Source organism: Vombatus ursinus, unplaced genomic scaffold (assembly GCF_900497805.2).
Source record: "Vombatus ursinus unplaced genomic scaffold, bare-nosed wombat genome assembly UNPS02014805.1, whole genome shotgun sequence".
Taxonomy (NCBI): Eukaryota; Metazoa; Chordata; class Mammalia; order Diprotodontia; family Vombatidae; genus Vombatus; species Vombatus ursinus.
The window spans coordinates 5106762-5122604 of NW_020954583.1; the positions used below are offsets into that span (position 1 = coordinate 5106762).

General features: G+C 34.0%; 1 protein-coding gene across 1 annotated transcript in view; it reads right to left on the reverse strand.

Annotated features, from left to right (window-relative positions):
- CADM2 (cell adhesion molecule 2) overlaps window positions 1-15843 on the reverse strand; it is a 291062-nt gene that overhangs the window by 68234 nt on the left and 206985 nt on the right. The window contains exon 8 of the mRNA XM_027874175.1: window positions 14138-14257. Within this exon, the coding sequence (XP_027729976.1) occupies window positions 14138-14257 (120 nt within the window). The remainder of the gene's footprint in view (window positions 1-14137; window positions 14258-15843) is intronic.

Sequence of the window (15843 nt, forward strand, 5' to 3'; positions counted from 1 at the left end):
TCTAACCCAATCATTTCTCTTACATAGATGTTGTTAGATATGAAAATCTGAGACAAATTAATTTTTGAAAAATCAGACATCACTGAAATCAGAAGATTACCTTTATGACAAAACATGTAAAAATAGTCAGGTTTTGAGAAAATCCAAAAATATTTTAACAAATTCACAAGGTTTCAGGGCTTACTTTAATTTTAAATCAACATCAGCCAAAAGAAATAAACAGAGTAAAAATGAAACACATAAATGTATTTGATATTGAAAATTGTATATGCCAGAAACAATAGGACCAAGGAAATTCTAACAACTATAAGCATTTTTGCTTTGCAAAACTGCTGAACTGAAACCCGTTTCTATTGTTCTCCAGCATTTCAGAGTCAGTTGTCAGCTGCAGAGAACATCTGCCTTTGCTGCTGTTATTGCTGCGGCTTCCTTACCAAATGAAATCCATTTGTATTTACTTTTATTTTTGTGCTTTAAGTCACTGAAACTTGTACATCTGTAGATCAGACCTACTTTGGTGCCTCATCATCATGTGGGAGTAACCCTGGGTTTTCAAAGGCTATCCTAGCAGCAGACATACTTTGGCAGGCCCCAAAAGCTGGAAAGTACATCCTAGAAACTGATGATGGATCTGTTTAGTTAAGTTTGGGAAGTCTCATCAACCAGGAAGCCAGCCACCAGCTAATAACTTATAATAATAATAATAATTATTATTATTATTATTATTGTAACATTTATATAGCACTTTAAGGTTTGTGAAGTACTTTACATATTTTAACTCATTGGATCCTCACAATAATCAGGTGAGGTAGATACTATTGTTATACCCATTTTTACAGACAAGGAAACTGAGACATAAAGAGGATAAGTGACTTGCCCAGGGTCACATAGCTTGTAAGTCTCTGAGAAAGGATGCAAACTCAGATCTTCCCAATTCCAATGTATCCTGCCCATTTACCACTAAACTGCCCCCAGATGGGAAGTTCAGGGCTACTTACCTGCCATATCCCACTTCTGATAAGCTCTATTTCTGACTTCAATTGCTTTGCCCCTCCTAGAACAACAGGGTGGCCCTGCTCCTGGGGGCTCATCATTATAATGAGGGACTTACTCTGGACACCTGGTTAGCATAACATCTCAGAACTTACAAGCTCAAGACATCTGCCAGCCTCAGCTTGCCTTGCAGCATGGTTTACAGTCATGGCTGCCCAATAAGCAGTTTATTTATTTTTTTTTTTGAGGAGTTGCAATTGGAATTGATGGAGGGGATAGGCTTCTATACATAAACCATATGGATTAGTCACTGTGATTTTGAATTTTTTCTATATAGCATGCAAAACACAAAAAATAAAATATCTTATTTTTAAAATATACTTGACATTTATATAGCACTTTATAGTGTGCAAAGCATTTTATATACTGTCTCATTTGATTGAAGTCCAACAAAACTTTTGCTTTATTTTGCTTTATTATTAAATTTTGCTTTATTAGTGGTAGTAAAATATTTTTTTTACATAGCCAAACACTCATAGCATACTCCATATGCAACTTACTGATTAACTTAAGGATTATATTGTTTCTAAGTTAACATACTTAAACCATTCTATTTCCTATAAATGTTCTTGATGAATGTATTTATAGTAGCTATCAAAACCCTGTAACTCTTTTACTTCATGCATTGTTTCACAATGCTGGATTTCCTTCCCCCTTCTAATGTAGTATTTCTTTCTCTCATGAAGACAAAAATTTTATTTCTCTGTTGCTATTTCAAAAAAATGCAATACATTACTGAGATCATGTGGAAAGAAAATAAAGGAACAAAGAACCAAAAAGATGAATTTTTTGTAAATATAAAGAATTTAGATAATAGAAGTATCTTCTAGGTAACATGTTCAGTTTAACATGATTTAATGATATAGATACTCAAATCAATGGTTTGTTATTTATAGTCAGGAATATGAAAAGATTACTGCAGTAGTGGAAAGGACAATGCAAGTAATTCTGTTTCACAGGTTAGAAGATGTCAAAAAGCTACTTTAATAAGGCAGTTCATTTGAATAGACTAGTCTTTTGGTTTCTGGAACAAAGAACTCTACTGGTTTTCTTCTTTCCTCTTTGATTGTTCCTTCTCTGTCTCTTTTGCTGGCTCTTTTTCATTTTCCTGACTTGTTAATTACAGATTCCCTAAGATCCTGCTTTTAGCCAGCTTCACTTCTTCATACTCCCTGCCTTGGCCATCTTATTCTTATACATGTTTGAAAACATCATCTCTGTCAGATGGTTTACAAAGGTTTGTCTTCATCTCTGATTCTTGCCCATAGTGTAGACCCACATCTCCAAATACCCAAAGGGCACCTTTACCTGGATGTTCCATAAGCACCTCAAAAACAACATGTTTAAAACAAAACCTATCTTTCCAAAAAATTCTATTCTTCATTCTGGCTTCAGTATTTACCACTATTATCCCCATTTGCCAACTTGTCCATTTTCAAAAGCTAGCTGGTATCTTTGACTCTTTAACTTTCCCAACAACTTTTCACCAAGAACTGTTGATGCCACAATATTTCTGGCATCTGTCCCTTCCTCTTTATTGCTACTGCCACTACCTAAAACAGGATGTCATTATTGTCATCATTGACTGTTACAGTTGTATCCTAGAAGGTCTTCCCTCTTCTCTTGAATAGTTTCCATATTAATTTGCCTTATGTGCAGATCTACACATTCCATTACCAGCTTAAAACCCTTCAATAGGGAAGCAGTTAAAAAAAAAGCCCAATAAAAATCCAAGCTCTGAAAAATGTAATTATTTGGGTATTCCCCCAAACCTCATACATTTGTTATATACTTTAGGGAGAAAATCTCCAAGCCTGTTTGTTCTTAAGATAGCTCTTCACTTTGGTTGATCTAAATTTCTGAATTTTCAAAATACTAGTTTGTCAGAGAGACACATTTAGAGATACTGGCATTTTTTAAACGAGATTAGTATATTTGGGGAGAAACCCTTTGGGATGCAGGTCTTGAAAAGCAGACTTTCATACTCCTTGCCCTGTTATTTACCCAATAAACTTCCAACTCCTTAATTTTTAGCATTCTAGATTTTACAAAATCTTATACCACTCTTCCTTTTTAGCTTTTTGTTAGATTCCTCTCTTCCACATAGGTGATATATTATGCTTTGGTCAAGTTGAGCAATTCCATTTCCCCTTATGCATTCATTGTTATCCCACTTCCAATCCATGCCTTTGCTCATACCCTGGAATGCATTCCTCATACCCTCTGTTCTCACTGAACTAGCACAAATAAGGCTCAATTCAAATGCCATCTTTTTCATCAAGTCTTTTCCTCCTTTCTGACCCTCCACAGTAGCCCGTTTTAAATCAGAGTTTGGACTGCATATTTTTTTCACCTGTGCATAATACAGCCCTTGAACCAGTTATTGTACCTTAAAAAAGGCAAGATATTTATATCTTTGTCAATGGCAGGATAACCTGATGCTTTCATTTGATGAAAATATCAGCTCCCAACAGCAGAAATTAAAAATGTGTCATGCCAATGGCCCTTTTTTTAACTGAAAAAAATACTTTAAAAATTCTGATTTCAAAATCTTTGGGAAAATCTAGGAAAACATGGCCTTTTTTAGGATAGCCATGTTACTCACACATTCTATCAAAAAACAAGAAGTTTGTGAAATTTTATAATACTTCAAAGGAGGTCAAGCTCTATCTAGACTCTATAGCTTATGGAAATATCTACTGTATATGTTAATATCTTCTTGTGTACTAAAAAAGGCTTTCCTTAGAAGAGAGATTTCCAATATAATAAAAATGTATTCATACTTTGAGACCCTAGAGTTGCTTGAATACTAATCATTCCCTAATCTGAAGCATAGAAAATGAAACTTTTTGTTATAGGCATGAGACCTAGTTTTTAACTTAAATGAGTTCACATGATTTTAGGCATTTTTTGTATAAAAATATCAACTTACCCTTAATGACAGCATCCATTTGATGCTTATCAATTAAAAGCACCCTCATTTAATTGACAGGGTTATCTTTCATAATTTCATTTCTGAAATGTATATGCTTAATATTTGCATTCCTAATATTTGCCAAGATTAACCCAGGTGGTCCCAGCCTATGTTTGTGTCAATATTTAAAAAAAAAAAAACTATGACTACTATTTCCACAACAAGTACTAATAATCTTTCTTCTCATTTTTTTCAATAGAGTTGAGATAGAAATCATTCTAGGACAAATACACGTGTATATGTATGTGTGTTTATGTATGTATGTATGTATGTATATATGTATGCATATAAAATAGATTGATTATAGAGATTTTTTCCAGAATGATTTGTCTAAACTACATTGAAAATATGAGAAAAAGACTATTATTTATTATATACTTATGTGTATATATGAATACTATATATATGTGTGTATGTGTGTGTATGTATGTATGTATGTATTCTGTGGACTCTTTCACAGATGGGTAAAAGAATTGCTTTTTGTCTTTAAATAAGTGTTGGATTAAAAATTCATACTCTGTAGGCTCAGTGAAATCATCTTCAGAACACCTCCAGTTCCAGTAGCAGGAAGGAAAATGAATGGATATATCTCCTCTTGTTCCAAGATGATCGGGATTTCTTCTGCTAGGTCTCTATATTTTGAATGTTTTTTATTCACACAGCTTAAAGGTATTTTAGATAACCTCCATTAAGGAAGTTGTTATTGATTTTTTATATATCCAGTGCTTAGCACAGTGCCTGGCACATAATTGGCACTTAAAATGTTTATTCATTGGCCTATATATGAATATCATTGCCGAGCTACTTTGAGCAGCAGTTCTATTGGTGATAAAGCTCTTATTCCAGAATAATTTACTGATTCCATTCCCAAGGATATGATGAGTTCTTTATTTATAGTAGAGATTTTTCATCTGTTAATTTATGAAAGATAGCAAATGTCTGATATATATTTCTAACTAGCTACCAGATTATGTCTCACTAAATATAGGTGTTGCTTTAACAGCCTATAGTGTTGTGTCCTAGTTTCTATATTCCCTACATTGATCCATAAATTTGCACTCTTTGGAGAAAATCTTGCAATAAAGGTGGTACACAGTAGAGAATTGAACTTGGAGTCAGGTAAGGCCTGAGTTCAAATCCAACCTCAGACAATTATTTGCTGTATGACCCTGTGTAAATTGCTCAATCTCTGTCTTCTTTAGTTTCCTCATATGTAAAATGGGAATATAATAGAATCCACTGCACAGGGTTGTTATAAGAATTAAATGAAGGGACAGCTAAGTGGTGCAGTGGATAGAGCATGGGCCCTGAAGTCAGGAGGACCTGAGTTCAAATGTGGCCTCAGACCAAACACTTGACATGTACTAGCTGTATGACCTTGGGCAAGTCACTTAACCCTGATTGCCTCACTTAAAAAAAATTAAATGAGATAATATTTGTAGTGGTTAGCACATTGCCTGGCATGTATTAAATGCTATATAAATGTAAGCTATTTTCAAACACAGAAGCAGCTATGTAGCACAGTAGCTAGAGCTCTGGGCATGGAGTTAGGAAGAACTGAGTTCAAATGTGACTTCACACACTTAATAGCTGAGTGGCCCTGGGCAAATTATTTACCCCTATTTGCCTCAGTTTCCTCATCTGTAAAATAAACTGGAGAAGGAAATGACAAACCACTCCAGTCTCTGTGCCAACAAAACCCCCAATGAGTTCACAAAGAGTCAGACACAACTGAAATGGCTGAACAACAAGAAGGACAACAACATTATTAAATAAGTGTACATGATTTGGTCATTTGTCTGACTTACCTTTATTGATGGACTTGGCTAAATTCTTATGGATGTTGCCAATGGGTTGAATTTTGGCCATTTTATAGGCTACACCCACTGGTTAACATTTTGGGTTAAATGTGAAGAAGGGAAACGGAAGGAATAAGCATTTATATAGTACCTACTACGTGCCAGGCCCTATGCTAAGCACTTTTATAAATACTATATCATTTGATCCTCACAACAACCCTATGAGGTAGGTACTATTATTATCCCTATTTTACAGTTGAGAAAACTGAGGCAAACAGAGGTTAAGTGACATGCCCAGGATCACACATCTGGTAATTGTCTAAGTCTGGATTTGAACCAGGTTTTCTAGATATCGGGCCCAGTGTTCTCTCCACTGTGCCAACAGCTGCCTCTAAAACTCTCACCTTGACAAATGTAATGTGCACTGGTTGTCAGGCTTTACTATGTTGTCTGGTGAAATGATGTCTGCTTATTCCAAGAGTATTTGTATATACTTTTGATATGTTTATCACATGTGATTAGAATGTCCATCAATCCTTTCTTTTTCATAAGTTTCATGGGAGTCTGAGGCATCCATAAGCTAGCCTAATGGTGTCTCTCCACATGGAGACATTGGGAAACCTGCTTTTTCCTTCTGAAAGAGTTGTGATGATGTAGAATAGAAGTACCTTGTGGGGCATGCATGGATGTTCCATAAGTGGTTCCAGTTGACTAAGTTAATGGTGAAGATTTGGCACAGATGCATTCAAAAAGGTCTATTAGATTCAACCACTTTCTCTTTGCCTCAACATTCTTGGTTCACTCAGTGACTCTTTTCACTCATGGCCACTGTTGAAGAGTGTGATGATTATGTCCTAGTGAGTATAAAAGACCTGGAGAGTATATGGGCATTCTGATGTTACAGAGTTCGTGTCTGCAGCCAGTCCAGCATCACTGCCCCCAAGATATGAAGAAAGGAGATCCTCCTTCAACATCCCAGTGCTTCAGAGTCTGGGTTTTCTATCAGCATGGCATTGATACCCTGAGAAACAAGGAATGACCTTCAAGAATGACTTTTAGGAGGGACCCTCAGCCCAGCAGTAGCTGAGATAAAGACTCATCTAAAAGAAATAACACTTTTGAATAGAGACTTGCTAGGACCCTCACTATGTAGGAACAGAGCTAATTTGAACCTACTTTCTCTAAAGACTGAGGTGATATTGGGAGAGTGTGGTCCCTAAGGTATTAGCAAAATTGCAGTATCTTCAAAGCAAAAATTCCTTTTAAAATTCTACTCTATTTCATGTAGTTAAATGGAATTAAAATACTATTCATTGGCCCATAACACTAGGGAGATTGAAGCAGTTGAGGGTCTGAGTCAATGACAATTGAAAAGAGATACTCCACAAACCCCTCAGGGTGCTCTAGAGCTCTTGATAGGCAAATACAGCCAATATGGCTTAGGGATAAAGAGGCTAGAGCCTACATGTTACAAGAGGAAGTATTATTCTTTCTATAGTTGCTTTAAGATATGATAAATCCTGTGTTTTGTTAACATTATATGGGTTAGGAAGCTTTCCAAATATGCTATTGTCTATTATTCATTTTTTAAAAGCACATTAAAACTGATATTATGTATATGTTAATTATTTAAACATTAAGTTTTGATTTCAGAATGCCAGTAAATCTCTTTTCTTCCATAATAATAATAATGATAAATATTTGAACCTTTGCCTCTTGGTCAACCATGCTCTGCATCATAGAGTCTTGAGATTCAGAAATCAAAAGCATATTTTGTCCCAGAATTTAGCTATTTGGTTATGTGAAACTTGTTATGAGAGAGATTTCTAGGAAGAAATAAGATGATAATTCATTTTATGTGTCACACAGTTTGCTTTTGTTATAGAGTACACCACTCCTCTACTCCCCTCCCCCAGGTTCCTATAGTAGGCAATTGTGGTAATTAGGTGAAGAACAACTCCACCCCCCCCAACCTTTGATGGGATATGTTGGGTGAATCTTGTTCCTGTCTTAAGCTCCTCCTTTCTTGCTTGATTAGGCTTCTGTCCCTACAGGGAGGCTAGCCAAAGCAGCTATTGCCAACACTGTCTCCACTATCTATAACTCCTTTTCAATATCTATGGCATTTTTATGACTCTACAATTTAGAAAATCAAATGACCTTTTAAAATAATCCTTGTGTAAATAATTACAATAAGTTGATTGAAATTTGAGGAGGGGGAAGCGTAGAAGGGTTTCTGTTTATTTTTGTTTTGATTTGTTTTGTTTTACCCTTCTCAGGAGGGACAGAGTAGAACTTGGATCATTCTAGTTACATATTCTCACTTTGGCGCTAGGCCCTTTCACAAGTAACACATTTTGCTTCCCTCCCCTCCCCCTCAGGGAATCCACTGATAATAGATGGACAACTAAAAGTTTCTGTTTGGGTTCCACGAAGTAAAGGTCATGGTAAATCAATCAACAAGCATTTATTAAAAGTGTACTATGTGTCAGACACTATATTAAGCACTAGGAATACAAATACAAGGAATGAGGTAATACCTGTTTTCAAAGTGTTTGCATTCTAATAGACACTAAAACTTCACCAAAGAGGATTGGCCACTGTAGTAGGAACTACCAAACTATAAAAGTGTTTGGGGGGAAGGGGAGGGAGCTAGGAATCTAAATCTCACTAAAGAGGTACCTCACTCTGTACCCATACGGTTCAGTCTTGAAGGAGTCTGGCTATTAAAAAGAGGAATCTAGTTCCTTTTCTTGAACTCTCTGGAAGTTTACATGCCTCAAGTAAAAAGGTACTCTACAATAAAACCTTTGACTGTATGGATTACAACAAAATGTGGCAAGTCCTCAAAGAGATGGGAGTACCAGATAATCTTACTTGTCTCCTGAGGAACCTATATGCCAGTCAAGAAGCAATAGTTAGAACCAAACATGGAACAATTTGTCTAAGACTGGGAAAGGAGTATGACAAGGCTATATATTGTTACATTATTTAACTTATGTGCAGAGTATATTGCACAAAATGCCAAGCTGGATGAATCAAAAGTCAGAATTAAGGTTGCTGGGAGACATATCAAGAATCTCAGGTATGTAGATGATATCAGTCTGATGGCAGAAAGTGAAGAGGAATTAAGAAGCTTCTTGAAAGAGAAGAGTAAAAATGGCTTGAAGCTTAACATTAAAAAAAAATGGAAACTGCTCTCATCATTTCCTGGTAAACAGAGAGAGAAAAAAATGGAAGAAGTATCAGATTTTATATTCTTGGGCTAAAAGATCTCTGTAGACATTAAATTAAAAGACTCTTGCTCCTTGGAAGGAAAGCTATGGCAAATCTGGAGTGCATACTGAAAAGCAGAAACATCACCTTGCTGACAAAGGTCTACATAGTCAAAGCTATGGTTTTTTTCAGTAGTAACATATGGCTGTGAGAGAGGGACTATTAGGAAAACTGAACATCACAGAATCTACACATTGTGTGCTGGAAAAGACTTTTGAGAGTCTCTTGGACAGCAAGGAGATGAAATCAGTCAACAATTAAATTCATTCAGACCATTCACTGGAAGGACAAATTCAGAAGCTGAGGCTTAAATACAGCAGCCACATATCTAAGACAGGACTCATTGGAAAAAAGTCTAATGTTGGGAAAGGTTGAAGGCAAAAGGAGAAAGTAATAGCAGAGGATGAGATGGATAGATAGAGTCATGTAAGCAATGAATATGAGCTTGGACAAACTTTGGGAGGCAGTGGAGGATAAAAGGGCCTCAAGTGCTGTGGTCCATGGGGTCACAAAGAGTTGGACATGACTGAACAGATTAACAACAAAAAGGTACTCAATGTATAATACAAATCAAGTAAGTGTAATACTAATTATGTTACTGCTTTACATTTATGACTTTTTAAATGCACATCTGTGAATCTGACGCAACTTTAATGAAACCCTACACCTAAGGCAATAAGGCTGCATATATATATATATATATATACATACATACATATACATATATATATATATAAAACTAGAAACTTCTGGCTGCTCATATCTTATCTTATATTATACAATCAGAAAAGAGTCAGAGTGAAGATGTCATTGGAAAGGGCCCAGTTGCAAGGATAGCACATCCATCACTGGAAGGGACTCCCCACCCCAATTCCAGGCATGCTCTTTGTCAAGGCAGAGTGATTCTACTAATTATCCATTTTAAATAATACTTATACTAATCATCCATTATAAACCTAAACAATTATATCCTCTAGATTAGTATAAACAACCAAAGAAAGAATCAACCTTATTCAGGGAGAGGATGGGAAAGAAGCTGGTAGTCTTTTTTTTTTTTTCTCTAGCCAGTAGTCTTTAAACCACTTTAAATCACAAATACTTCTAGTTCAACACATAGATCTCTCAAGTTAAACCGTATCCCTACAATTATTATTTCCTGGGACCCTTCATTCGTATTTCAGGTAGGAGGTCATGGTCATGTTCTGCTTAAGCTACTCTGCCTTTAATACTTTGTGACTTTACTTCATTTTATGTGGGAAGCCCCTTTTTATCCCTCCTTTTTATCCTTAGGCCTTGTATTGTTGCATTAGCAAAAGCAATAATAGCTGATATTTGTAGAAATGGTTGTTAACTCAATTTTAAGGCTTGCAAAATAGTTATCATTTTGTAAGGTAGTTGATATACTATACAAATTATTATCATCACCATTTTATAGATGAGGACACAGAAGCTCTGGGAAGGTAAATGAATTATCTTAGAGCACAGAGCTAGTAAGCATCAGAGATGACATTCAAACTTAAGATTTACCCACCTTACTCCAAGAGCAGGACTCTTTGAATAACAAGCTTTTATTTAAATGATAACATGTGAAATAAGTATACTATAATTTTCTTTTTAACTGTATTGAATAGTTTCATAATCAAGTGATGATACCTACAATTTTATATGACAAAATAAAAATAAAATTGGATTATTAAAGTCTTGGTCCATTCATTTGTCATTACTATCTTGAATATAAGAATGTTCTCTATTTCAGCTATCGTTTTTTTAGAAAAATGATACTCATTTTCTTCCTTCTTTATAATAATTTGGAAAACCTCTAATTTTTCTTCTAACTCTGAGATTCTATTATTTATTTCTTTATTGCCATTCTTTTTCTCTCTCATTCTTCTTTTTCATCTCCCTCATTACTTTTCCTTTCACCTTACCCTTCCTTTTCTTCCTATTTCTTTCTTCATTTTTATTCTTCCTCTTTCCTCTCCAGCTTCAAAATACCTTAATTTTTACATACTCTGGATGTTTTAAGATACTTAAATGTTAAGGCTGTCATATGGTTATTACTAGTTATGTTTGAATATAGGTCAATTTGTTTCATTCCCTTTTGACTTCCAGTTTAACCACAGCTGTAAACTGTTAAATTTGTTTTAAATTGGTATTTGATACTTTTACCTAGGATGAAATCAAGCAGTGATGTTAACAGCATAAGAGCAAAAATGGAAACATTAACAATGATTTATTTGCATTCATTTATTAAATATACATGGATAAAAACAGTATCTGCAGTTAGAAGAAATTTACTTTAAGTGCTATACGAGTTATTTAGATTGCTGTTAATAATTTCTATAAGAACAAGGGATTTTTTAATGTTAGAAACTTAGCAGGGTATTCTTTTTCTTTAATTTTGTCTATTCTAATTTTTCCTTCTTCTATGTGACTTTGAAATGTCTTTGGTTAATTTATAAAGCAATACCTTCCTTTCAAACATCAAATTGCACTTAAAAGCTCCAAGTTAATGGGTAATGCCTAAGCAAAGAAATGCCACTTAACTCTTGAGGCATACAGTGTAGAAGTCACAATGTATGAGTAGAAAGATGACTCAGACTCAATTATATTAAATAGGACATTAATGATGCAGGTGGGTTTAGTAACATTCCCCATCTATCTACTTCTTGAAAATAGGACAGGTGACGGTAGATATGTACACATTAAGCATCTCTGGTGTCGTTTTTTTTTTCCTTTTGAAATAGATCAGGAGAATTGCACCTTGAAATTATACAATCATATTTCATTCCCAAAGTGTTTAATATTTTGGAAAAAAAAAATATATATATATATATATAGGAGCCAATCCTACTAGCAAAAAAAAAAGCAACACAACTACTCATTTTTTAGAATTTCATTAGGGCATAGACAGTTTAAATGGTAATGTTCTAATCAGTATCCTTGATGCTTAAGGAAATAACGTTTAAAAACTGAGTAATGTCTCATATTTTTAGAGATAGCTTCAAGGCATTACCTATGTGAAATGCTACTGGACTATGGGATAGCATTAATTTCATTTTATCATGAGAAACATAGCAACATTTGAGCTCCAAATATTCATGCAAGAAAACCAAGGTATTCTGAGAAGACTTCAGAAGTTTCTTTTATGGATGTGTATATGGTTATCATAGTAAAGAACTTTACTACCTAAAGATTATATAGGTAAACTAGCTTGAAAAAAGAAATGAACTCAAAACTAGATGTGTGAAAATGCCAATGGTCTAATTCCAGTATTTGGTGCATAGTTGTTTTGTTTTTAAAATAGTTAAGTTTTAACTCAATTTATTCTTCCCTCAAAACAACACACAAGTTAAATAATAAAATTGCCAACTATTTTTGTGTGTAGACAAAGACAAACAAAAAATTATGATAGTGCTGACAATAAATAGCATAAGCCGAATTCCACTGAAAGTCAGCATCCTTTGGATAAAATAAACAATTAACAACAAAACAAATAGACAAGAAACATGTTAAGTGTTTGAAATTCTTGCTTACCTATTTATTTTTTCTACTTTCATTACCTCTCAACTTCCAGCTAAAAAATCTTGAAAGATGTCTAATGTGACATTTTAGTTTGGATAAACCATACTTCGCCATATAAAAATAACTTTCTAGACATTCTGAAATAATCCTGTCATTATTCTAGACATTAGTCTTAATATAAATCTACTGTATCATGTAACCAATCTGATATTTTAATATATTTATATATGCATATATCTATCCATCCATTCATCTATCCATCCATCAATCAATCTATCTATCTATCTATCTATCTATCTATCTATCTATCTATCTATCTATCTATCTATCTCTTCTGATCTAAATATTACCCTGAAAAGGGGCAGGAATTAACAATTCAACAATTAAAGTGAGTCTAATAACAAGAAAGGATAATCCAAGTAGGGCAAACTTTTATAAAAGGAAGGGTAAAAATCTGCAAAGAAAGGCATAGTTTTTAGGGTATCATTGCCCTAATAATTTAATTTTAAATGAAACCAGAGACTTACATAGATTGAGATACATATCCAACAATTTCAAAGTAAAAAATGATAAGTTTAAAATATATTAGCGAGTCAATCCGACAGATGAGACAGAAACATTTAAATGAGAATGAGAAAAGGTTTCTGAATGTAACTTATATGAAGACTAATTTTAAAAGCAACTATTCCCCCAAAATAATTTTTTTTAAAAACAAACGCTATTTGCCATTTCACCACCTAGTGATACCTGGCTGAATGTCAAGGAATACTTCATTTTCTTTACTCACATTATAATTGATCCATTACATCCCTAAGGTTCAGTGAAATTCTTAAACCATACTTCCTGAGGTAGCTTTCCTTCAGAGAAAGGCAATAATAATGCTTCTTATTAAACTGGTGGCAGGGAATACTCATGGGGACAAACAATGCAAAATACTCTAGGACAATCATATTTTATATCAGTAGAAATAAAAGGCACCCAGTGAGTCACTCAGAACTAGTCTTGTGAGCACTCACAAAAAAGAGCTACACTCAATGTCTCAGGGATTGCATTTACTTCTGAACAAATTTATCCCTGTGGGAATTTGAATCTGGTTTCAGGAGAATTAAAATTTATTACATATTCATAAAAGCATCAAAAGAAAACCTCCTGTACAACTCAAAATCTGATTTTTCACTTATGTAAAAGATGATATCACATTAATGTATTTTAAGTTTGAAATGAATATGCATTTTATGTAAAAATAACATCTCATGTTTTTAGAATAAAATACAACTTTTTCTGACTCAAACCTGGTTGAAGTTCATACATGGTGGTTGAAAAATAACATGTGTTGTCTTTGATTCAGTTCCAATGTTATAATAAATAATAATGTGGTTGGTTATTACTTCATAAAGTTATTTTCTTTTTATAAAATTTTGCCTCTCCATTTCTGTTTGCTCTTTTTGAACCCCTACACTTTTCTATTTTTCGCACGTTTTCCAGGCCATAACAAAGAAGTATACTGTACCTCTTCTGCTGCTGGTTGTTGCAGATGTGGTTGTAGTGGCTGATATGGGAACAGAAGTTGTGACTGTTGCAGTGGTAAGGGAGGGGATGATAGTGGTGGAAAGCAAAGTGTTGGGAACATCTGGTGAGTGGAAAAAACAAAACGTAAAACAAAATAATATCATGCAAACAAAAGAGAAACATAATCATGGTTCAAATTATATGTACATATATATTACATGTAAGTTTAAAATTAATATGGGCTATTTCAGGTAAAACATTTCACCACAATTCTTGGCATTATATCACTCATTTTCATGCTCCAACAAGAAGAAGAAAAAATTCAGTATTGTTTGGAATTGAAAAGAATTTTTTTCTTATAAACAAAGAGTGAAATTTAAATGACAAGAATTCCTTTTTTTCCCCAGTGGACCATATAAAGCGTCTCATGGAGGGGAAGTAAAATAAAAACATGCTGTGTCAGAGGGAAGACAAAAACACACAAAGACACACATATGGAAATAAAAGAAAAACACCACCACCATATTAAACCAAAGAAAACAATGTTAACAATGGAAATGCATGTTAAATAACTTTTCTTTTAGGCAAACTTAATGAAAGGAAATAGGATGAGAGTAGTCTTTAGTAACTTTAAAAGAAGTCAATACATTTGCATCTCTTCCTCCTCAAGCATATTTTTAAATTACATCTTTCTGTTGAGATTCCTTGTTTTCCTTGTAGTTCTTACCCCAATCAGCTGCTGACATCTTCTCTAAAGAACCATGGAACTAGTATTTCAGCAGAGTCATTTTAAAATATATGAATTTATATAATTTTAAAATTAAAATTCTGAAGTAGTTAAATATTTGGTATGACAATCCTTGGTAGCTATTGAGGTAGGTGCTTCAACAGTAGCATTTATTTCCCAAGGCTTTGATGAGTCAATTGTGTTGAATGATTTTTAAAAAAGAGAGAGCTGCCAACCACAGAGCTATATCTGTGACAGTACAATCCAAACTCATTATATTTTTTAGATTTGAATTTATATAAAATAATAAATGAATAAATAAGGAGAACAAGCTCAGATATAACACCAAGAACAATAAAATTGGTCTGCTTTTGTTTCAGAACCTATTACAAAAATGAGCAACAAAGAAAATCACTAAAAGTCTGAAGTCCATGAGAGAATCTGGAGGACCTAAGTTTTACTTAAGGTAAATTCAAATCCTGTCTTAGAGTAAATAGGCATGTAATTTACCAAGTAAGGCAATTTAGAAACAGAGTTCATAAATTACTAGTAATCACTCTGTTAGAGTTTTGATTTTACATGTTTGCCAAAACAATCTCCCCCTTTTTTTTCAGGCTGGTTGACAGATTATTTTGCTATTAAAAGGTTTCCCATCATCCACTCAGTTAAACTCTCTGAGTCACACCAAAAGTTCACTGTTACTTTGCTTCTTTCTGACAAATAACATCATTTCATTTCAGACTCTACCTACTGGATTTTCTGCACTGGAGATATTTTAAAAAGCTGACATGGTATCACTCTCTCATCTTGATTATTGATGTTTACACCTGTTTTTCAACAGGGAAATATTCCCCAGCCAGTCAAATTAAGAAAACAACCTTCTAAAAACTCCACGGAGCTACATTAATCACTGGGAAAAACTCTGGTGTTGCCTGCAGTGTGACTGCCATGATAATTAAGTAGAATGAGTTTCTGACAAA